Here is a 23,377-nt window from a genome sequence, read left to right as displayed (position 1 = left end):
CGGTCTCAGTCCCTGTCCCGGTCCCACCTCGCCGCCGCCACCGGCGCCATGAACAAGAAGAAGAAGCCGTTCCTGGGCATGCCCGCGCCCCTAGGCTACGTGCCGGGGCTGGGCCGCGGGTGAGCCCCCCGTTACCCCCAGGGCCCGGCCTGCGCCTTCCCCCTCAGGACTCCTGGGGCCTTCCCGCTTCCCCGTCCCCTGCCCTCGGCTCTCCCGGTGTCACCGCCACGGGCTGGCCCCGTCTGCGGCTCAGGAGGGCGGGTTTGTGTCCGAAGGCGAGCCCGGCCCCGGGGGTGGGTTCGGGGGTGCGTTAAGCGGTGTTTCCCCCCCCCCATCCCGGCTCTGAGGCTGTGCTGTGTCCATGGGGCCCTCTCAAAAGTCGGTGTATCAGGGTGGGTTTGTGTGAGGCAGGGCGCGGGGTATGGGAGGGACGTGCTCTTCCTAGGGTACAAGCCGTGTTTGGCCTCTGCTGCTTTATTGTGCCCTTACGTAGGGGTGGCTTTGTTGTCGGTGCCCTGGGAAGTGCACAGCATTACCCCTCTGGCAGGTTAAAGCCATTCCCCTTGGCCTGTCCCTACATCCCTGGTGCAAAGCCCCTCTCCAGTTTCCTGCAGCCTCTTTAGGCACTGGAGCTGCGCTAAGGTCTCTCCTTCAGGAGCCTTCTCTTCTCCAGCTCTCTTAGCCTGGCTCCACAGCAGAGATCCTCCACAGATGGGGGTGATTGCAGCGCCTTTGCAGCTAAAGCGCTCCCTATAAAAGGACAGCGAGACGGGGACTGGATGATCCCATTCTTGCAGAAGAACGATACTCTTATTGTGTGCTATAAGTAATAATGCTGCCAGCCTGGCTGTGTGCCACGGGGGTTGTGTGTGCTAAAGAACTGCCTGTGCTTCCCCACCACAGAGCCACAGGTTTCACCACCCGCTCCGATATCGGCCCTGCCCGTGATGCCAATGACCCCGTGGACGATCGCCATGCACCGCCCGGGAAGAGAACTGTGGGGGATCAGATGAAGAAGAACCAAACAGCTGATGATGACGATGAGGATTTGAATGACACCAATTATGATGAGGTGATGAGATTGTCATCATCTGGAGATGCTTTTCCCTGAGGAGGAGTCCCTTAACTCTCTGCTCTCTTCCTATGAAACCTGAGGTTACAAGAGTAGAATTCCCTGCTTTTTTCTAGCAGTACTTCCTTTTTTCCCCATTTATTTTAAATAATTATTGTTATTGTTATACATAATGGCATAGTGCAGATTTGAGGTGTGCTGTTGGTCTGCATATTGTGGTTTAATTATCTCTACCAAGCACTGAGAGTCTTGGGAGTAGATCTGGAAGTTTAAGTACTAATGTAAATTAGTTAAGTACTAAGCTAAGTAATTAGTTAAGTATTTTAGTACTTTGGGAGATGTATGTTTTAATTCGCCACAAAAGAAATCTCAGCTTTTATGCTTTGGCACATATTTGTCTTTATGTGGCCTGTGTAGGCTCTTGTGTTGAAATCCCACTTTGGTCAGTTAGATGTTGTGGTGTTCCTTTGGTTTGCTTTCAGTAGTTTAAAACCAAAAGTGGCTAATGGAAGAAAATGGCCTTTCTATACTGGGATCTCAGTTATTGATTAATAGAGCCATTCTGGAAGAAGCAATTTGGAAGCAGTTTTGCTTTTGAAATGATGTGGGAGAAGAACCACCGGGGGTGGGAGAAGCAAGTGCTTTGCTGCAGGGATGTGTCAGTCTGATGCCATGTTGTTAGAAATAGCCTTCTGCTGCATTTTCCTTGTGCTGGGTGACTGTTGCCTCTAGCAGGAACATAACAGAAGCTTTAAACTGAGGATATTGCTTTTTTTCCCTCCTCTTTCTTTCCCTTTTCTCTTCCCAAATCCATAGTTCAATGGGTACGCTGGGAGCCTCTTCTCAAGTGGTCCCTATGAGAAGGATGACGAGGAAGCAGATGCTATTTATGCAGCTCTGGATAAGAGGATGGATGAACGCAGGAAAGAACGAAGGTAGGATGAATCACAGCACTGGCACGGGGTGTTTCTGGCTAGTTTGTGGTTTAGACTTTTCCTCTACCTCTTTCCTTTTTCCAGTTCACATTTGCCTTTGTCTGCTGGGTCTGTTTTGAGATATACACAGAGTTTTTGTTCTAATACTGAACCTTGGACCCTGTGGCTCCAAGTTTTAGGACTGATGGGTATTTTGTATAACTTGCTCTGAGAGTTGGTGTGGTTGAGTTGCTTCACCATACTTAAGTTTATTAAGATGATGGGGGAGATGCTGAGTAACTGGTTTTGACACATTCCATACTGCACATCACACTGGAGATGGTTAGAAGCATCATGTAATGCAGGTGTCTTGTAAACTGGTGAGTGTTACTGAACTTGTTAAGCTCACTACCTGATCTATAGGTAAGAGGAGGTTAAAGGCTGAAGTTCTCTTGGTTGGAGATGCCTGGTTTTACACTATTGTATTATTTGATGAAACATCTCTGCCATAATGTTGATAATCTAAACTTGGATAAAATACTCTTTTTAACGCCTTGGCTCTGATCAGACATGTTTTTATATAAGATCAACACTTGGTTTAAGGACTTGCTGGTTGCTCCTTGGAGCATAACCTCAGTATTCCTTTTCCTCAGGGAACAACGAGAGAAAGAGGAAATAGAGAAATACCGTATGGAACGACCCAAAATTCAGCAGCAGTTCTCAGACTTGAAAGTAAGGAGAAAAACATCTCAAGTGTGACTTTTATCTTTGTGTGAGAGGTGGATATGGTTCTGCATTTCCTTGCTCAGATTTTGTATGTTAGCAAACAAGTAGCTCCTTATTTGCCAGATTAGTTATTTCCTCTTGGAAAAGGAAAGTAAATGGCATTGAAGCTGGCAGCTGGTGGTGCAGAACCTCTTCCTGGCCTGGAGCCCTCTCAAGCAGTGTGATTTTTCAGCCAGCTGCAGTTACAGCCACTTAAATTAGTGCTGATTTAAACCCAAGCAGGGATGCAATCTGCGCTGCTAAAGCCATATTGTCTGTGCTGACAGCAGCATTCAGAGTGGCACTCAGCTGGTGGAAGTGGGTGTTTAAAGCTGCTCAGGAGGGATCTGGGAGAACACTGAGATTCTGCCTGTAGAGCACTTTATTTGTGGCTGCACAAGGGAGTGAAATTCATGCAAATCCTGATACCAGGCTTTTGGTTTGACTTTATTGTGGCTTCACATCAGTTCTGGAGCAGGTGCCTCACCTCTGTCTTTGAGGGATTGATAATGTGTTGGCATTGGAGTAGTAGTTGATCAGGAGCTCCTGACTTATGCTGTTAAATAAAATGTGTTGTTTAAGCTGTTGGCTAATGATTAGTAAGAAGCCACTCAGTGCTGCAGGTGCTGAGATTAACCTGAATACTTGAAGCACTGCATTTAACAAGAAGATTGGTTTGGAATCTCAGTCTGGACTAAACCCAGATTCTAGTGGAATGCATGTACATCTTTTGTACATTGGATTAGGAAAAAAATCTGACCTTTGATGTTTAAGTCAAAGTTTAAGGAAAGAATAATCCCTTAAGGAAGTAGAGCAATGGAAAAGAACAAGTTCTACAGTAAATAATGATGCCACCTCCTCTTTGAACAGCGGAAGCTGGCAGAGGTCACAGAGGAAGAGTGGCTGAGTATCCCAGAAGTTGGTGATGCCAGGAACAAGCGCCAGAGGAATCCTCGCTACGAGAAGCTGACTCCTGTGCCTGACAGCTTCTTTGCAAAGCATTTGCAGTCAGGGGAGAATCACACTTCTGTGGACCCACGCCAAACAGTGAGTACAAAAGCAAACCTGGTGAAGGTGGGATCTGTGCTTTATAATCAGAGGTGAGGGTTGAAGTGTGGATTTATGTGTGGGATTGGGGGGGGGGGGAGGTACTTGACCAAAACACTTGGTGTGAGTCTGGCAGAGGAATTGCTGGATGTTCAACTCCTGTGCTTGCTGGAGTCTTTCAGTGCACACCCATTGCCAGAGAAGACTTGAAGATAGGCAGAGAGAGCCTTGTTCTTGTGATTAAAGTGGAAGAAAGTGTTTCTTTTCCATTTCTTGGGCTGTAGAATGGTGATAATGAGGTTTTTTGAGCATAACCAGTATCCGTTTCTGTTAATTTTGCAAAAATGGAACAGAAAATAGAGTGTAATTTCAGCTCATGGTTTGCCCAACACTCAAGCAATTGTGTTAAAAACTATTTGCATGACCGTCATCTGAAAATGAAGTAATTTGTCTTGTTGCTACATGGCCACAGCCTGCTGTGGTGATAGAGTTTCAGGAGAAGCAGGCTGGCCCTGTACTGGTACTAGATGTCTCTGGGACTTCTTTGTAGATACTCTTGTTGAAATGTGCTGCTTTTAGATGCTTATGCTCTAAGTTTTCACTTTCCTGTTACTTATGTCACTGACTTGGCTACACTCGAGTCATTACCTCCAGATTTGCAAAACCTGTATGAGAGATGCTCTGTGGTTCAGGAAAGCCACTGTTTGAGAGGGACCTTTGGGGTTTTGGCATCCCCAAACAGCCTGATGTACTTGTGAAACCTCAGAAGAGATTTGAGGAATGCGTTTCTCCCACTCTTGTTTTTAGCAATTTGGTGGATTGAATACTCCATATCCAGGGGGCCTGAACACTCCCTACCCAGGAGGAATGACACCAGGCTTAATGACACCTGGGACAGGTGAATTGGATATGAGGAAGATTGGCCAAGCCAGGAACACCTTGATGGATATGAGGCTAAGCCAGGTAAGGATGTGGCAAGGCAGGATGTGTGCTGCTGTGTAAGACCTGGGTTTAGAAGTGTCTTTAATTCTGTTGGGTGTTAGAAGAAACACCTCAGCTGTGATATAATTTTGTACTTCTCCATCCCTAATCCCCTTACCTCTAATAGAATTTCCTGGGAATTAATTTTGTCTCTGGAAGTCTTGGTCATTAAGGGAGAGCCATGTTGTACTGGAGATGGACTTCAGGTGAACAGCACTTGGTTACGCCAAGTTACACCAAGGGAAGCATCTCTTCTATCCTGCACAGGGATGAAAAATACTATTCTTAATTTGTTGTTGAGTTCTGTTCTTTTTCGTTGATTTTTCCCATCTAAATCTGGTTTCAACTAAAAAAATGGGCTTTAGTTGGTAGGGCTGCACGACCTGTTGGTGACTGAAAGCCAAGCTGCTTGTTCCCTGGGTTTTCAGTGGTATTAAATTTAAATCATGAAAATTGTGTACTTCACAAGTTGAAAAAGCTAATCAGCAAGGCTTTGTGCTTCCCTCATCCCTTGGTTTTGGTAAGAGGTGAATATCCAGGTTTCTTGTACAGTTGCAGGGTCTTTTCCAGTGTTTATTGCATGCTATGGGGGGCTGTGAATGGTCACTTCAGTAACTCTGATTTGCCTTTCCCAGGTGTCAGACTCTGTGAGTGGCCAGACTGTAGTGGACCCCAAAGGATATTTGACAGACTTGAATTCCATGATTCCCACCCATGGAGGAGATATCAAGTAAGTTTAAGAAGGATTAACTGATTTATCCTCTTAGTGATGGCTGTGATCCTGCATAGAAATGGAAATCTGTCTGGGCCAATGGCTCTCAGCTGGCATTTAATTTGTACCAGATGCCGGGTGGGTTTCTGAGGATGAATTCTTTTAATATGAGGTCTGGTTTAATCTGTCAACCGAGGTATTTATCATCTGACCTGGCTGCATCAGCTGTGGGGCTTGTTTTTATTCTATCCTTGGACTGTGGCTGTCTGCCAGCCAGGGAAGAACCTGCTTAATTGTATCCCTGTGCTGCTAATTTAGGCTTCATTGATGACCTCTGAAGACCCTTTTAACCTCAAGTTTGCCACCAGTTTCATAAAGAATTGCCATTAAAGACAAAGTGATAGGTGCAAATGTTGATGCTAATACTTGACTTCAGTCAGTGCTTGTGCTTATCAGCTTCCAGCTGTAATTCCTCAATATCTTGCTTAAATACTTAACTGATTTTCATGTTGATCTCACTGTGTTAATGTGTATTTGTAAGCTTGTTTGGTAGCATGTAATCTGTGTCACTAGTAAGGAAATATTTGAGATGAGGGTTACTGTGCATCTGAGTGCGGCTGTGAAGCACTGATTCAGGGCAATTACTTGCTACAGTGCTGAAAATCTTCCTGTCTGTTTTTCCTCTTCCTTTAGTGATATCAAAAAAGCCCGCTTGCTCCTGAAATCAGTGCGAGAGACCAATCCTCACCATCCTCCAGCCTGGATAGCATCAGCCCGACTGGAGGAGGTCACTGGCAAGCTCCAAGTAGCTCGAAACCTCATCATGAAAGGCACAGAGATGTGCCCTAAGGTCAGAATTGCTTTGCTTCCCCGCTGATCCTTGCAGGGCAGTAGGAAAAGGTTGTGGTTAAGAGCAGCAAGCGTCTCTGTTGAGCTTGTGTCAGGCTAGATCTGATCCAGCTTCACTCTGCGGCATCAAGAGAACATGTGTTTAACCAGAAGCTCGAAGTTTAGATTCTTGGTTTGATGTAAGGGAAGATTGTTCTTTTCTCCTGGCAGAGTGAAGATGTTTGGTTAGAAGCTGCTCGGCTTCAGCCTGGGGATACAGCCAAGGCCGTTGTGGCTCAAGCTGTCCGCCACCTCCCGCAGTCTGTGCGAATCTACATCAGAGCAGCAGAGCTGGAGACAGACATCCGGGCAAAGAAACGTGTCCTGAGGAAAGGTGAGAGCTTCTGTGGGGTCAGGGAGCAAAGCCCGAGTCTCCCTCTCTTTGCATCGTGGGGTTTCCTTTGCATCCCTGGGGAGAATAGGGCATTTAATAATGTGGAGCTTGCTGCTGTTGAGTCAAGTTGTTGTTGAAGTAGTTGTAAAACACCCTTCAGTGGAAAGCTGCTGTTAACTGAGCAATTGCAAATGACATTTCACTTCCCAAAAGTAATTCCAGCTTCATCCAAGTCTTTTCCAAACAATGATCTTTTTAACAGTGGATTGTTGTGTTGTTCCGAACCCAGGTCTTCCTCGCAGGTTCATAGTATTAATCCTTTGATTACTTTAAGTTACTGGGACTGTAGCAGTAGAGATTAGAACCTTCATGACTACTGGATTGTGTCAATTTTATCTTCTGACTTTAATTTAGACAGGGAAAAGGGTCTGGAACTAATACACTTAATTCTTGTGGAGCAGCCTACAGTATTGAATGCTTTGGCTTCAAAGCAAGCAAATTGCCTCATACTTCTTACAATTGCATGTAAAACTGTGCATCTCTGGTGAAATGACTGCTTACTGCATATGGATGAAAGGCACTTACAGGTTCCTGGGTTTGAAGTTATAGGAGTTCAGATATTAACCATTCAGTAGCTTTTCTAATTTCCACTGGCTAAGCAGTGCTGTGGTGTCACCCCTGTGACACTGTGCATCCTCCTCAAGAACAATAGTAGATACTGAACAGAAAAACACTCTTACATGAGCAGAAATAGATTTCTGAGTCCAGCTTGGGTAGGAGAGCACCTTCTGTGAAAGCAGTGACACATTAGGTAGCGAGATTTGCTTTAAACATTGTATTTGCAAAGAGAAGAACATCTTGCTTCAGTTTTTGGAGCCACCTACTTCATCTCCAATACAAAGCTGGTAGTGGAGTGGAACATGATTTATTGCTTCTTTCCAGTTTCTCCGTGTGAACAGCTTCACAGTGCTCCTCTGCTACTTAGGGAACAGCAGGAATATGATGCTGGGAACTGTTTGTATATGCAACCTTAAGATCAGTGGCAGTTTAACCCATTATTTCTCCTCAAATAAAATTGACTGACTGCCAGGTAATGGCACTGGAATGGGATCTTTCATGATGTGTTTTGTTGGCTGTGACCATTCCTATCATCCAGCAGAACCTCTGGAGTTTCAAAGCCTCTCTCTGACTGGAAAGCCAGCAAGCTGAGTGTTTAAAATGCATCTCGAGGTGCAAATATTGGCAGCTCCATGAAAACATGTTGTGTCCTGCTGAGTGGTGCTCTCAGCTCTTGCAGGCTCATCTGATTCACTTAATTCCTCAGGAAATCTCCTACTGCAGACTGAGAGGAAACAGTTAATGCCCAATCCCCAGCGCACAGTGCTGGTAAATGCTCTGTGTGTTTCTGTAGAGCTGGGGTGTGCTCTGAGGCTCAGCAGTGTGCCTTGGCCTTTGCAGGAATGCTTAAAGGGACAGCCTTGCCTGGAAGCTGGTTTCAGTGTAGTTCTAGATGCTTCTTCCGCCCGTTTCTATGGTCCTGCTGTTGTGCTGCAGAAGGATGAGCTCAGTCCTCTGTCACTATAGCATGTTCATGTACGATCACCTTGGAAGCAATTAAACTAATACTGCAGCACAGCTAACACCAGCAGGCTGTGGTGTAAGTTGTAGTGACAAAAGGCTAAGAAACCCCTTTAGTTTCTTAGTGTATCTGTCAGATACGAGGTTATAAAGAAGCAGCCTGAGAAAAGTTGTTTAGACCTGAATGTTTCAGACAGCACATGTAGAACAGTCTGCAGGGAATGCAGTTTTGACCAGCACTAGCTACTCCTGGAGAAGATTAAGGAAGCCTCAAAGACTCTTAATTGGATGGAGCCCATATGGATTGCTGAAAGAACACGTGGGATCCAGTGGCGTAGGGTGTTAGTGTCAGTGATACCTTTAAGCTTTTAGGCATCCTCCTGTTTTATTTTTACACAGCAGGCCAGTAACTCATTGGGAAGCTAATCTGGGATCCATTAAGATGTCAGGAGATGCCCACAGGCCGAAGGAACAGTTCCAACATCTAAGGAGCAAAGTTGTCTTATTAGTATCGAAGATGCTCCATTTTATAAAGGGAGACCCAGCATGATTAGGGCTACCCAGTTTTAAGATATGCTCATTTGCTGAGCCTGGAGGCTGTGTTCAGCAAAGTGCTTTACTGCAGAGGATGCAGTTACAGCTTAGGCAGGGGAAGAGCCTTTGGCTTTCCAAAGCCTGGTTCCAATTAAAATTAAGTTAGCTTTTTATTTTCTGATTTGAAGTTCTCATTGTTGAAGCAAGAGCTAATGGAAGTGTAGTTCCCTCCCTTCCCTTTTTCAGGAAATCTCATCTGTAATAGGGCAAAGCCTTCAATATATCATCTTTAAAACATGCAGCCCTCTTTGGGAAACTACTTTGTCATGATTAACAGAATGGTTTTGCCCCTCTAGCCCTTGAGCATGTTCCAAACTCGGTGCGTTTGTGGAAAGCAGCCGTGGAGTTAGAGGAACCTGAGGATGCCAGGATCATGCTGAGCCGGGCTGTGGAGTGCTGTCCAACGAGTGTTGAAGTAAGTCTTTCAAGAAGGAAAAGAAGGCAACCCCCTCCTCATGGCTTTAGGTTGACAGCAGAGCTTTGAAAACAGGAGGCAGGGGAGCGCATGATGAGTTCTCTACCATGCACTTTATGCCACAATGAGAAGGATGTGATGAGTAGTGGACTGTGCTTTTCTTCTCCCCAGAGTTCGTTGTCTGCTGGTCATTACATGCCTCATTTTCTTGTGTAATTGTTAGGTTCATTATGCCAGTGCACTGCTGTGCCTGCTGTAGCCACTTAGCCATGTTCCTGTTGATGGGTAGTGCCTCCCCAGTTGTGAAAACAAGCATAGACATAGCATGGGGAGTCGAAAACAACGTTGCTCATTTCTGAAGCCCTGAAGCAGAGTGTCACACTTGGCTGTTTGAAAGGTGATGTGAACAGAAAATACGCAGCCCTGCTAATGGAGATGATATCTCTGTGATCTTCTCCATATGATGATCCATCAGGGGACTAGGACTGAGTTTTCATGGCAGGAGTAGACTCTGTTTCTACTACTTCTCCATTGATATTCTGCACCCTGCTTGTATTGTGTGAGGACGGTTGCCAGCCAGCAGCAAGCAGCCTGAAGCTACTTACCTGTTCCGGCCTACACTGCCCTAGAGCAGCGTTGTCATCTCCTTGTTCTAATCTGAAACCCATCTTCTGTTGCTCCACAGCTGTGGCTTGCACTGGCCAGGCTGGAGACGTACGAGAATGCACGGAAAGTCCTTAACAAAGCCCGAGAGAATATTCCAACAGATCGGCACATCTGGATTACTGCTGCCAAGCTGGAGGAAGCCAATGGAAACACCCAGATGGTGGAGAAAATCATTGACAGAGCCATCACATCCCTCAGGGCTAACGGTGTGGAGATCAACAGGGAGCAGTGGATACAGGTATTTGCTCAGTGTTGGTTAGAGACCCAGATGAGCACTGAGGTTTGAAGGCTGCTGATGCTAGATACTGTGGGGTGATTTTGCACTAGGCTTATCAGTGGAGATCCCTGTGAAGATACAAGAGGGGAGACTAAAAAGCTGACTAAGTTCAAGGCTGTAAGTGATACACTGGGGTGACACTGCGTGTGTTGAGCTGAGGAATGTCTGGTTTGCTTCTGGTTTGGAAGATAATCAGCTTCAAGTTGAAGCAGCTGCTGCCTTAAGTAGGACAGAAGCTTTAAGCCTGCAGTGAAGGATTTATGTGGTTTTTCAATATGTCTCTTGCCTTAAAGGGTATCTGTTTGCCCAACAAGTCTTTGTCAGATACTGTTGTATGAAATCAATACAAATCAAGGCCAGGTTGGATGGGGCTTGGAGCAACCTGCTCTAGTGGAAGGTGTCCCTGCCTGTGGCAGGGGGCTGGAAGTGGGTGAGCTTTAAGGTCCCTTCCAACTCAAACCAGGCTGGGATTCTGTGATACAATGCATATGCAGCCAGCAGGAAATACTTTGTTAGTCCTTTATTGGTTTGTAGTAGGCAGCAAAATCTTCTTGGTATGTTCCTTTAAAGAGTATTGATAATGAACGAAGTATTTTAATGTTAACCAAGATACTCGTTTAACATCTAAACCAATTATAACTTTCTTTACAGCAGTAAAACAATGAAAGGTTAATTTCAACTTCTGTTTAACCCCCCCCCCCCCCTCCCAGCCTCTGTATCATTGCCTTCTCGAGTTCCTTTTCAGTGCCAGCACTGCTCCACTTCTGCTATCTGATCAGAGGTCTTTTTAACAAGTCCAAGCAAGACAAGCTTGGCTTTCTGAAAGCTTTGTGTATCAGAAAACTGCTTTTCTCTATATGCTCTAGTGAAAGAGCCTCTGCACCTTTAACTTTACACTGGGTGAGGGTGTATTTGTTTAAATTGAGTTATTGCTTAGCCCTTATTGAGCCTTAAGAATCAACTCAGAGCTGAAAGAAGGTCACTAGATTTGATGTTAGAATTCTTCCTCCTCAAATTCTTGTATATTTTCATTGGCCACATCCCTGCTCAGCAGCTCAGTGCAGCTGTAAGAGGAGCCTGTTAGGGCTGGAAAGGTCACACTCACTCCTTTCCAGTGGATGCAGCTGATATGCTGTTTCTTAACCATCTTCTGACTGATTCTATGTACAACTTACAGTGCTTTCCATGTGGTTATGGGCTCCCTAGTTAGTGTCCAGATGTCTGAGTAATAAGACATATTTAGTGTTGCAGTGACCCACAATGTGTCTCTGTGCTCGAGGAGCTGCTGTTGCAGGATCTACCTTCTTGTGCTGAGCTCTCAGGGCTTTGCTCTTGTTTCTAGGATGCTGAGGAATGCGATAAAGCTGGAAGTGTGGCCACGTGCCAGGCAATCATGCGAGCTGTCATTGGGATCGGGATTGAGGAGGAGGATCGGAAACATACCTGGATGGAGGATGCAGACAGTGTACGTCCAGCTGTGAAGCTGCTTTATGTTGGGCTTGGGGTTTGTTTGGGTTTCAGTTAAGGGAAATTGAACTGGAGCCTGGAAAATGACATGTTTTATCCATGAAAAAGCCTGTTTCCCACACACCTGCCTGTGTTTGGCCACTCTGACTCTCGGGAGGTTATTGTATTGTAGAGCTTTCTTTAGACTTGAATTTGTACTAAGCAAAAAGTCGCTATTTTGATAAATTGCTGCTTTTTGTGTGGGTTGCGGGGTTGGTTTGAGTGTGTCGAGGTCTGGTTAAAGGAACTGGGAGTTAAGTTTCAATACCTGAGCATTATAACTCAAGAGTGGCCACCTCTCAGGGTGGCCAGGGGAGTGGGTAAAAGTTTCACCAGGCTTTCTTGATTGAACATGCACTAAAAAAGAAACCCCGTTTCAGCATGAAGAATGTCCAGCTCACTGCGTGTGAGGGGCAGATGCTGTAGCACTTGGTTTTTGCCTGTAAAAATGAAGTGTGAACATGAGAGCCTTTCCAGTGCCTTAGTAATGTTTTCAAGCTGTCCTGTGTGTGTCAGTGCACTGAAAGGCCTGATAGACACTTCTATCTTCAATTCCTCCTTTTATAAAGCTGATAGTAACTATTTTGTTGTGTATAATACCCCAATTCAGGCGTTACTCTGAGTTACTGAGTTCTCTGTTGAATTATGCACGTGTAACTCCTTGCACTTGATTTCAGTGCAGCCCTATGCTGACTTAGCTCTGTCCTGTTTCTCCTCAGTGTGTAGCTCACAACGCCCTGGAGTGTGCCCGAGCAATTTATGCCTATGCCCTGCAAGTCTTCCCCAGCAAGAAGAGCGTGTGGCTGCGAGCAGCCTACTTCGAAAAGAACCATGGCACAAGGTTTGGGTGCTGCATCATCCTTGGGGGGGGTTCATCCTTTAGGATGGGGAGGAAGAAAAGCTACAAGGTGATCCCTGAAGTGCTGTGTTGCACGAGTCAGTTCAGCTGGCTCGGTTTGCAGGTCTGGCCTTCTTTGCTGTTACTGTGGTTGGAGCATCTTTGGGTTTGATGAAGTCATGAGAAGGTCTTTTGGCAATAGGGATCTTTTGGTAAAATAGCTGTGAATCACCTAAAAATACAGCATGTGTTTAATTGTCATAGATAAACTAGTTCATTGCTGAGCATCTCTGACATTTTCTGATCACACTGTGAGTTTCTGTTACAGTCTGAATTCAGCTTGGTGTTACACTGTCACAGCTCAGTCTTTTCAAGCTTATTCATAAAGCTTTACATGTCTGAAACTTTCTGCCTGGAGTTTAGAATAAAGCAAATAAAGCAGTAGATCTGCTTTATTTATAAGGTATTTATAAGACCACTTACACACGCAGAATCATTAAAGCCAACAGGGCTGTAGTGTGGAAGTGACTGCAGATCACAGAATCATAGAACAGTTTAGGTTGGAAGGGACCTTCAGAGGTCATCTGCAATGAGCAGGGACATATTCAGCTCGATCAGATGCTGAGTTCTGCCTCATTGAAGCCTTTTTTCCTTTATTGGAGCAAGTATGTCTTTGCTTATGATGTTGTTTCACATTTCCCAGTTTAAGCCCCTTATTCTACCTGAAAAGTCGAGTTTCTAGAGGAGAAAACAAGTTTCAATAAGATGAAGCCAGCTTCATCTGATAACTGTGGAAAACTTCCTGTCCCAGTTTCTAAGGTTTAAGAAGAGCTCCTCTTTCCAAGGCACAGGGGCTGTGTGTGTGAAGGCTCTCTCGGCAGGGACTATCAAACAAAGGTGGCCGAACAATGAGCCGTTTGTGGAGTGCTGATTTCAGAACCCTTGTGAAAAAAGACCCCACCCTTTCCCTGTTATGAAACCCCTTATCAAGGTTTACAACGTTGGACTTTGCAACTATATTTATAGCACTGAGCGATGGTGGGAATAGTTCCCGGGAGCCTAACTTACTCTTTCTTGTCTCAGAGAATCCTTGGAGGCTCTTTTGCAGAGGGCTGTTGCTCACTGTCCCAAAGCAGAAGTGCTCTGGCTCATGGGAGCCAAATCCAAGTGGCTGGCGGGAGATGTGCCAGCAGCCAGAAGCATTTTGGCCTTGGCTTTCCAGGTGGGTCTCTTGTACTTGTGCAATGGTGTGAAGTACAACTGGTAAAGAACCCAGAGCAGGCTCCTTCTGTCAACACCTGATCCCTGCTGCCTTGCAAGATGATAGGGGCTTCCATTGGTCTTACATTGTCTTGAGTGGCACAATGTTCTCCTGTAAAATAGCAGCAGGATGTGTTACTGCTCCTGTAGCAGTACCACACCACGTTCTGAGTTCACAAACCACTAATCCCACTTCCGTGGCTCCCATCAACCCCAGCCATGGATCAGAACCCCCTTGTCTTGGGTTATCTGCCTACTCAGTAAGAAAGGTAGTGGTCTACTTTAATTAAGGATGTTACTGCATTACTTATGGCTTGGCCCAAGCCCATTAATCCACACAGAGGATTCCCAGAAGGGAATTCTCTGCTGGATGCAGAAAGAAAGATGGGCAGAGCAGTACAGTTCTAAAACTGGGAATGAGGCTCAAAAGCTAAGTGATAGCAAACCCTGAGCTGGAGGGTAAAAGATATTTACTTCCTCAATTTGTTCCTGGTGCTTTTTGTTACCATCCTGAAGGCTTCTTCCCTTGGTTGCCACTGAAATGACTTTTATTGGAGCAGCTTTCACAGACCTCAGTTGGGAATTCCAGCTTCATTATTGTTTTGCTCAGGGATAATAAAACGAGGGTCTCATTGTGGCAGACCCTGTGATGTTTTCAGTGTTTAAACTGGAAGTTCAGAAGATGAAGCATTAACGCTTTTCAGCAATTGAGAAGCATCCAGCTTCTAAGCTGGCACGTATCTTAGTGCTGTGCATCTGGTTTGGAGAACTCCTCTGAACTTCAAAGGTCAAAGAAGATTTGGGAGGAGCTTGAACTGTGAAGCAAAAAAAAAACCCACCCTACTGTGGATTGACAGAGCTCTGATTTCAATTTTAATCTGGATCAAACGGAGGATTAAATCTGCTGTTGATTCACTGCCTGCATTTGTCTGTCATTTGATGTTCTTGCAGGCCAACCCCAACAGCGAGGAGATCTGGCTTGCTGCCGTGAAGCTCGAGTCGGAGAACAATGAGTATGAAAGAGCAAGGAGGCTGCTGGCTAAAGCTCGCAGCAGTGCCCCCACTGCAAGGGTAAGGATGTGTGAAGGGTGGAGAGGCTGAGACCTCTCTTGGCCACGGGGGAGTTGAGACGGAAGGAGGAGTTCCTTCAGTTCTGTGGCCTCAGGGATTGACCGGGTGGCTCTTTGCCATTGCCTTTTGCAGGCATGTGGCCGCTTCGCCAGTGAGTTGCGACACCAAATCATGGCCTGATGGGAAAGAAAAGCCAGGATCAAGTGAAGGCTTTCAGGGTTTTTTTTTTTTATTTAACACAAGTGGCAAAAGTCAGGAAATTCCCACTTTACAGCTGTTTGTGTAACGTTCCTGTTGCCCAAAAGCATGCCTTGGAAAAAAGGGAGAGAAAATACTTTCACAGCAGACTCGCTTGTGCTTGCTGTGCTAGAGACAGCTGTGGTCGTGTTTGTTTAATGTTACACTCTTGGGTTTATCTCTGCAGTCACTTCTGGCATGATAAACTCTGTCGGTTTTTAGCTGTTCATACAGACCCATTTTAACTTGTCCAAGTCAGATTAAAACTAGTCTGGTCTCTGTGTCTTCCCCGGTCTGTGCTTCATCTACATCTTTTTAACTGCCCTCTTCATCCTTTGTCAGCCAGGGAGCTTCTCTCCAGCTGGGACTGGAGCTCTGGTCTCAAGACTTGATGCTTCTCTTGTGAAGTCATGGTGGGGGGAGTTTGGGAACAGGGAGGACAGGGATCGAAGAGTAGTGAAACAGCCTTCGGTCTATAATGTATTTCCCACAGCTGTAACTTCCATGTGTAGCCAAAGGAAAGGCATTTTGGGGGCAGAAAAATGTGTATCAGCTTTTAATGGGCAGGACAACGGCTGCAACTTGAAGGCACGAATGAGAATAGGTGGTCTGGGTAGTCTGGATGTAAGGAGATCAGATTGTGCTGTTGAAGGAGGCTCAAATTCATTAGTTAGTTGTGCTTGTTGAATGAGTATTGTACAAATGTCAGCCCTGTGTTAATAGGTGAGATACAGGTTGATTGTGCTGCCCCAGCTCCTTTGGCTATTTGGACAATACCTTTCTCATTGTTAGCTATTCCCACTGTTATTTATTAGGTAGTTAATAACATTTTTATTAGCTAATTCATCACATTAATGAGCATATGAAAATGGGAACCCACTGCCTTGAGGGACTGATGGTGTTTTAGTGGCTGCTAGTGATAAACGGCTCTGGTTGCTTTCAGGTCTTCATGAAGTCAGTGAAGTTAGAATGGGTGCTGGGGAACATTGCTGCAGCCCAGGAGCTTTGTGAGGAAGCCCTGAAGCACTACGAGGACTTCCCCAAACTGTGGATGATGAAAGGACAAATTGAGGAACAAAAAGAGCTGGTGGACAAAGCCCGGGAGGCATATAATCAAGGGGTAAGATGGGTGGTGTTGCATGTTTGCTTTGTGCTGCTGGGGATGTCTGTTGTGAATCAAAACGGAGAGGGCTCTGTCTCAGCCTAACCAAAGATGGTTTCTGTTCTCTCTGTCGTTGCTTAAAACAATAACCAAGCAAAAATATTGGGACCTGGAATAAGCAGCAAGAATTTGTCTTGCCCAAAATCCATGTGCAGAATTCATTCTTGCTTAAGAGTTTGCTGTATGTTTGACTGCTCACTGGTAGGAAGAAAAAGCATTGCACAATTAATTCCCTGAGACCTGTAAATGCTAAAAGCAGAGCTCTTAAAAGGAAAGCCTCCTAATGAGCTCTTAGATACACACTGTAAAAGGAGGTGGCTTACAGAGCACTCCTGCCTCTTTTAAATGGAAATCAGTGTCTTTGGGTGTGAGTGCATCTGAAAGTCCTCAGCCTTGAAAGTCAGAGGGAAGCAGGTTTCTGCCAGTGCCGATATCCTGATGACTTCCCAGGCTTCAAAGCCCCTCTGTTGCTGTGATTTGAGTATGTATGAGCCCTCCATCTCCAGACAGCTCAAATCGTAGATGTGTTATTAAGGGAGGTGTATTCTTTCTCTTGCTGCTGACATAGCTCAGTCATAGCTGATGGACCCGACTGGGATGTGGGAGAAATGGGACTGCTGTGCTGTAAGACTTAACAAGGAGAAATTTGAGCAACATAATCCACTTTGTCTCTCTTCTAAGCTCTCCAGGAGGATTTAGGGAGGGAAGTTATTTTCTATAAGGGTTCTAAGATGGCTTTCATGTCTGCGTATTGCCATGTTTTTTCTAACAGCTGAAAAAGTGTCCACACTCCATACCCCTGTGGCTTCTGCTGTCGAGGCTGGAGGAGAAGGTTGGGCAGTTGACCAGAGCAAGAGCTATCCTGGAAAAGTCTCGCCTAAAGAATCCAAAGAATCCAGATCTCTGGTGAGTTGTGTGGAGGTGAACTAAGTTTGGGCTACAGAGCAATAGAAATGGCCTTTTCTAGGCCAGCTATTTCACATCATCCCAGCCATTTGAGGCTGGGCTAACAACTTATCCTGAATATCAGGAATACTTTGGTGATCCTGGCTAGTATGGAGCTCCTCTAAGGAGCTGGGGACTAATTATTTCTCTACTGATGGTTTTAATGCACACAGCATGAACACTCAGGGCTCTTTCACTTCTCTTTTGGTCCCTTTTCAGATTGCTTTTGGTTTAGGCCATTATAGAGTAAAGGTCAGGTTTATTTTTAGATGGAGAGGAATGGGAAGATGTCAATCACCTACACACACTCACAATATGGGCAGATGTTTGCAATTTCCAGTGACCTTGGTGTGACTCCCTGTTTGTTTCCACATGGTGAATGTGTTCTCATAAATACCATCTTCCTTACCAGGTTGGAGTCGGTGCGGCTGGAGTACAGAGCTGGGCTAAAGAACATTGCAAACACTCTGATGGCCAAGGCACTGCAAGAATGCCCCAATTCAGGTGAGCTGGATCTCATTTCTATCTTAAACATGGTTCTTTTGCCCAGCTGATAAAGACACATCTTTTTCCAAGGTGTCCTTTCTGGCCAGGTCTCAAAGTACTACATTTTGGAGAGGTGCCAGTCATCCCTGTGCAAATGTTGAGGGTCGTCATGAGCAATCCCAGTTGCTTTGTGCTGTCTCACACCAAGGATGTCACAGGCTGGTGTTTGTTCCATTTTGCTGTAGTATCCAGCATGTTTTTGGGTCTGTGGTCCCAGGTTTCCTGGGAAAGCATCTTTGGACATGGGTGGCTTGTCTCTGAAGCTGCTACAAGCCTGCCAAGGGTTGAAAACTGAAGAAAGACTCTTGAGTGTTTGTAGTTGGGAAGTTCAGTGGCAAACAATGGGTTTTTCCCTGTCTTGTTGGAGCACAGCTGACCATAGGATGCTTCCTGTTGCTGGTTTGCACTGGTTGCACTCCTGACTTTGTGCTGAATAACTTGTGCTGGTAACAAACTTCAGGCACAGTCATGATGAGAGGGATCATAAATGTTTAGTCCTGGGTTTTGATGATTTGAGCTCATTTAAGAAGAGGCTAATAGGTCATAGAATGAAAGTCAGTTGGTTCTAACTAGCAGTGGAAACATTTGCCTCTTGGGATGGGAGGAAAAAGTCCATAATACTTCCCTATTTTTGGGCAGAATTGTGGGAAGACTTTAATGATTTAAACATGTTGACATCTTTTGGAGAGGAGATGTCACATAACTGCAAAACGCAATAGTCTTGTGCAGGACAAGCTTTCCAGTTTGCCTTCGGGCTGGCTTTTGAAAGGTGTTTAATTGGTGGCTGCTGATGTCCCAGTGAAATCATTGGGAATTAAGTGACTTTTATGCCATGATAAACCCCTTGCAAGCTGCTCACCGTGCGAGTGGGTCAACAAAGCAACAGCACCCAAAGTCCCACTTTGTTTTGGGAATGACCTAATGCTTAATGAGGGTTTGCCACCGCAGGCTTTCTCACAGAATCTGCCTGTTGCTATGGAAATGGGCAGCAGGATCTCAGTTTTTGTTGAAATATAATCATTTCCAACCCTATCTTTAAACTCCACAAAGCAGAATAAAAGGAGGAGTGAGCTCGTTGGACGCTTACAGTTGGGTAAACCAGCGACTCGCATCCATCAAGTGCTGAATTGATTCCTGGTTGCATGTGGCTGCTGCAGAGCCGGCTGCACAAAGAGTAAAATTGAAATCTAATGATGACTGTGGCCTCAGCAGGCCTGGGAAAATGAGGTTTGACCCTATATATATAAAGAGCAAGACGAGCTCTGCTCCGGTGTCACTGCAGTCATGAACGCTTGCGTGTATTCCCATGTGCAGTTGATGGGAAGTGAGAGCACAGAGTCCTGGCAGACACCAGCTCTCAAGCTTTGCTTTGAAGTGATCACCAGGTGTGCTTGGCTGACAGCAGAAACTGGAGATTTCATGCTCCTCCGAGCATGTTTCCTTCCTTGCTTTTGGCAGTGGAAGGATGTAGGGATTAAACCTGGCTTTCCTGGACCTACTCTGTCCTTCATTGTATGTATGGAGAGCCAGCATCAATAAGACCCTGGTGCTCTTTGGCACCCTTAGAACTGCTTCAAGACATTGTGCTTTGCACCTCTTGGGACTACTTCTGTCGCTGCAGTTTCCCGTTCAGACAGATGGATCTCTTTCACTTTTGAAATGATGATTTGCTCTCCCCTGTTCCACTGCTTGCAATGTCTCATCCGAGAGGCATGAGCTTTGGGTTGGTGCCCCCCAGCACAGGGAGCACTGAAGCTGCAGGGGGGGGTTGTGGTGCAGGGACCTTCAGAAGTGAAGGTCCAGCGTGGTGTATGCGGTAGCCAAACCTTCAGAGTGCTGGATGAAGTATCCATGCAGAAAGGATCATCTGGGATGAGACTGGGGCATTGATAACCTTTGGGGAGTGGGGGGGTGGTCAGTGGTGCTGCTTGTGACAGGATGGGGAGGGTTAATGCTGGAACTAACAATCTTCCTGCTTGACTTCATTCAGGAATCCTGTGGTCAGAGGCAATTTTCCTTGAAGCGCGACCGCAACGCAAGACCAAGAGTGTGGATGCTCTCAAGAAGTGTGAACACGACCCACACGTCCTGCTGGCTGTGGCCAAGTGAGTTCCTGGCCTTGATGTTGTAAAAAATAACCCCTTTCGGCTGCATCCAGGGTGAAACATTGCGCTCGAGTACAGCCGTGTGATTCTGGCTGCAGCAGCTCTAATAAGCCCCAAAGCAAGTAACAGCTCTCAAGCTGTCTCCTAGTAACTGTGCAAATCTCTCCCTTGATTCAAAGCAGGGGATGTCAGCCTGCCCTCGAGCTGTTCTGCTGGGGCTGGGACTGCAGCACAGACAACAATACATTCACACTGAGCCCTTTTCCAGTGCTGAGTAATGGCACTCTGAAAATCGCTGCTTTCCATCCCTTGAAAGGGATTTCGGTGTGCTTGCAGGTGACCTGGACTTTAGTAAGTTTTTTAGGGTGTGTTTTAGGTATTGTGATAAAGTAGGGACAGTTTTGCCTGATTATTTGTCAGTTTTTATGTGGCTGACAGTGTGTTCTTCATCTTTCTCTCTCTCCTAGGTTCTGTCAGGTTTGTTTTAACCCTGAGCTGTTGTAGTCTTCTCCTCTTCTGAATTTCTCCTATGTCGGTTTTCCTGAGTTGGGGCCCTTCCTGGAATGCAGGCTACCATCCTGCTGTAGTTTGCTTCTCTGGAATGGAAAGATAATTTACTAGGGATTGTCTTCTTGTCTAGATTGAGTTGTGAGGCTTCCAATGATGAAAACTTGCTATTAGAACTTACTCCGTATCCTCGTTGACCAGATGAATAGCTTTGCAGCAGCCGTGACTGGAACAAACTTCCTTCTGTTCCTTTGTGAGCACCACAAGAGGTTAATGCAGGAGGAATTTTGCCCAAACAGTTGCCCAATTCTTTCATAACTCTTTTTTATAAGCCAAAGAAAACCGTAGGATACATTCAAGTGACTGCAGGGCTGGGTTCTGCCAGATCATGACAGCAGACTCGCTCAGCTATAGCAGCAAGGGAGAATAACGTTAACTTTGCCTTATGGAAACAGCTTCCAGGCCCCTCCTGGTGCAGCCTCTCACAGTTCAGCAGCTAATCCCAACACAAACAGCTCCCACCTCCCATCACGACTTGCATGTAGGTACAGTGATACCATCAAGTCTAATAACAGCTGTGTTAAGTGGGTTGCTGGAAATGGCCACTGCTTGCAGGAGTTGAGCCTCTGCTGTCATTGTTCGTGCTGTGTTAAATCACAGTTTATTTAACATGGAACAATCAAGAGTATTACAGGGCTTAGAAACAATCACATAAGCTGTATAATTTTATGACTGGCTAAGCTCTTTATGAGGGATGGCAGTCTGCTTTGATAAAGGCCTTCCCAGCTTAAATGAACTCTTAATGCAAAGAGGAGTGAACCCGAGAGACTATTGACTCAGCTGGATAATAACTGGGAAGAATTTCCAGAATTCATAAGTACCTTTATGAAATGGCAGCACTGGGGCTGGGTGCCAGGCTGGGATGGGAGCATGGAAGTGCTCACCTTTCCCTGTAACGTGGAGCTGATGAGGTAGGTCTGCAGGTAGTGTTCAGCTCTTAGGAGCTATTTAGCTGTTAGATGCTAAATTCAACTTGAAATATTAAGTTGGAGGAGGGGAAATCGTGTAGGCATGTGAGCCTGTTCCCAGTCTGGACCAGCAGAATTAAGCCATTGAGTTAGCAAAGACTGAGCTTGGAGAGCAATACTTCCCCTCTCAGGAGTGTCTGTCTCTTGGTTAACATGCCTCACTAGGGGAGAGTGAAGAGAAAACAGTGAATGTTCATTTCAGTCCTGTCTCTTCCCAGGGGAAGGCCAGTCAGCAGATGCCTGTGAAATCTGCTGTTTCCTTCTTGGGAGAGCAAAGAACTGCAAGATCTGGAGAGCTTTTCAGTTGGAGTGCTTTGGGTTCCTCGGAAATAGGCTGTTGGTCAACTCACGGTCGCTTTTCTCCCCAGGCTCTTCTGGAGCGAGCGTAAAATAACCAAGGCCAGGGAATGGTTCCACCGAACAGTGAAGATCGACTCTGACCTGGGGGATGCCTGGGCTTTCTTCTACAAGTTCGAGCTCCAGCATGGCACGGAGGTGAGTGTGTGTGCTGGGAGCAGGGAGCTGGGAAGGCAGCAGGAATCCTTGGCTGATGCTGCATGTGCAGAGCTGTGCTGTGCTCTCTGCCGCCTGTGTGGCTCGCAGATGAGGCTGCGTTGTCATGACTGAGCATGAACAGGCCTGCGTGGTGGTTATTTAAGAGGCTCTGTCATTAACTGAGCTGTCTCTCAAGCTGCTTAGCTGTCCACAGTCATGCTGGGTCGTGCAGGAATCGATGAAATCAATCTCCCTGCTGTATAATGCAAGCTCTCTCATAGATCTTCCTGTAATTGCGGTGCTGGGTTTGTGTGGCTGGTGCTGCCTCTCCACAAGTGTCAAGCGCAGGTTGCACGTGAACGCAGCCGCAGGGACAGTCTGTTCTAATCTCTCAGGGCAGTTTTTACTGCCTGATAGTGCTGAAATGATGGGAGTGTTTTCTCTCCTGACTTCAGAGGAACCTCTCGCTGCACAGCTCTCGTGCAGGTGGGAATGCAGAGGAAGTTTCTGCTGCAGTTTAGCCAAAGCTTGCTTGTCTGTAAGTCAGTTTGCTCAGCAAGGCAGAGCTGCTGAGCTTTCACTGAGGGCTCCATACCTTTAAAAACCAAAGCAAAAACCCACCATAAGCTTGGGAAAACTGAGCTGGGGAGGGAATTGTTTTGGCTCTGTGCTGGGGCCATTGAGAGAGTTGCAAACTGTTGTTTCTCCTCCTCATAGGAACAGCAAGAAGAGGTGAGGAAGCGCTGTGAGAATGCCGAGCCTCGCCATGGGGAGCTCTGGTGTGATGTCTCCAAGGACATAGAGAATTGGCAGAAGAAGATTGGGGAGATCCTCGTGCTTGTGGCAGCCAAGCTTAAAAACACCTTCTAGAGTCCCCTGCCTTCATCCCGAGTCATCTCTGTAGGACTTGCCTGCTTACCTGCTTTCGGTGCATTCACCTTTGCAGTGGAACAGACTTTGGAGGATGGGTGATACAGAAGAGCTTTCTTCCAGAAAGAAAAGCTGTTTTCTTCTCTTCCCAGTGCTCTTGGTTCACACAACACAGTCATAGGGTTCTGCAGCACATCTGAATGCTGGTGTCATGGAGGAGAGACGAGTGGTCTTGGGTGGCTGTGTTGGCATCTTCATTTCAATGCCTGAATCCCCTGTAAATACAAGCTTTACTTAGTGCTTGGATGGGTTTAGCAGTTTCTTTGCTTTCTTCCCTGGCATGCACTCCCCTCCTGCCCCTCTCTGTGCGGTTTCTTTAGTGTTTGGCCCATCTGATGCTGGTTCCTTGTCAGCAGATCTGGGTTGTTGCTGTTTGACTGCACTGAATGGACTTGAAGGAGATGAGTGGAGTCCTGCTGGGGGTGACCAGCAGCCGAGGGGATGGGCTAGCCCCCCTGTTTCAGTCTGTAGCCACAAGCCTGGCTTAGCCTGGTCTCTGTGCTG

The 23,377-nt window shown here is 46.1% G+C and overlaps 2 protein-coding genes across 2 annotated transcripts in view; both read left to right on the top strand.

The window, feature by feature from the left end:
- Positions 1-23,270, top strand: PRPF6 (pre-mRNA processing factor 6). Its single transcript, XM_057400950.1, has 21 exons — positions 1-119; positions 904-1,072; positions 1,889-2,007; positions 2,640-2,718; positions 3,622-3,798; positions 4,606-4,761; positions 5,415-5,509; positions 6,185-6,341; positions 6,551-6,713; positions 9,182-9,300; positions 9,986-10,204; positions 11,586-11,708; positions 12,469-12,590; positions 13,671-13,809; positions 14,799-14,918; positions 16,099-16,275; positions 17,090-17,223; positions 17,675-17,766; positions 19,799-19,913; positions 21,817-21,943; positions 22,661-23,270. The coding sequence occupies exons 1-21, from the start codon at positions 49-51 to the stop codon at positions 22,811-22,813; spliced, it is 2,826 nt and encodes a 941-aa protein (XP_057256933.1). The 5' UTR covers positions 1-48; the 3' UTR covers positions 22,814-23,270.
- TCEA2 (transcription elongation factor A2) overlaps positions 23,271-23,377 on the top strand; it is a 64,274-nt gene continuing 64,167 nt past the window's right edge. Inside the window, exon 1 of the mRNA XM_057400959.1 lies at positions 23,271-23,274. The gene's annotated coding sequence lies outside the window, so the exon portion shown is untranslated. The remainder of the gene's footprint in view (positions 23,275-23,377) is intronic.

The sequence above is a fragment of the Pezoporus wallicus genome, unplaced genomic scaffold (assembly GCF_028554395.1).
Source record: "Pezoporus wallicus isolate ANWC-B61680 ecotype Strahan unplaced genomic scaffold, APGP_CSIRO_Pwel_v1 contig_11133, whole genome shotgun sequence".
Classification (NCBI taxonomy): Eukaryota; Metazoa; Chordata; class Aves; order Psittaciformes; family Psittacidae; genus Pezoporus; species Pezoporus wallicus.
This window is presented reverse-complemented; position numbering and strand designations above follow the sequence as displayed.

What these genes read in the sequence shown, in the direction of transcription:
- PRPF6 (XM_057400950.1), top strand. Translation starts at nt 49, where the DNA reads ATGAACAAGAAGAAGAAGCCGTTCCTGGGCATGCCCGCGCCCCTAGGC. An exon ending in GAAACGTGTCCTGAGGAAAG is followed by an intron (nt 6,714 to 9,181) that starts GTGAGAGCTTCT and finishes TTGCCCCTCTAG; the next exon opens with CCCTTGAGCATGTTCCAAAC. An exon ending in GGGAGGCATATAATCAAGGG is followed by an intron (nt 16,276 to 17,089) that starts GTAAGATGGGTG and finishes TTTTTCTAACAG; the next exon opens with CTGAAAAAGTGTCCACACTC.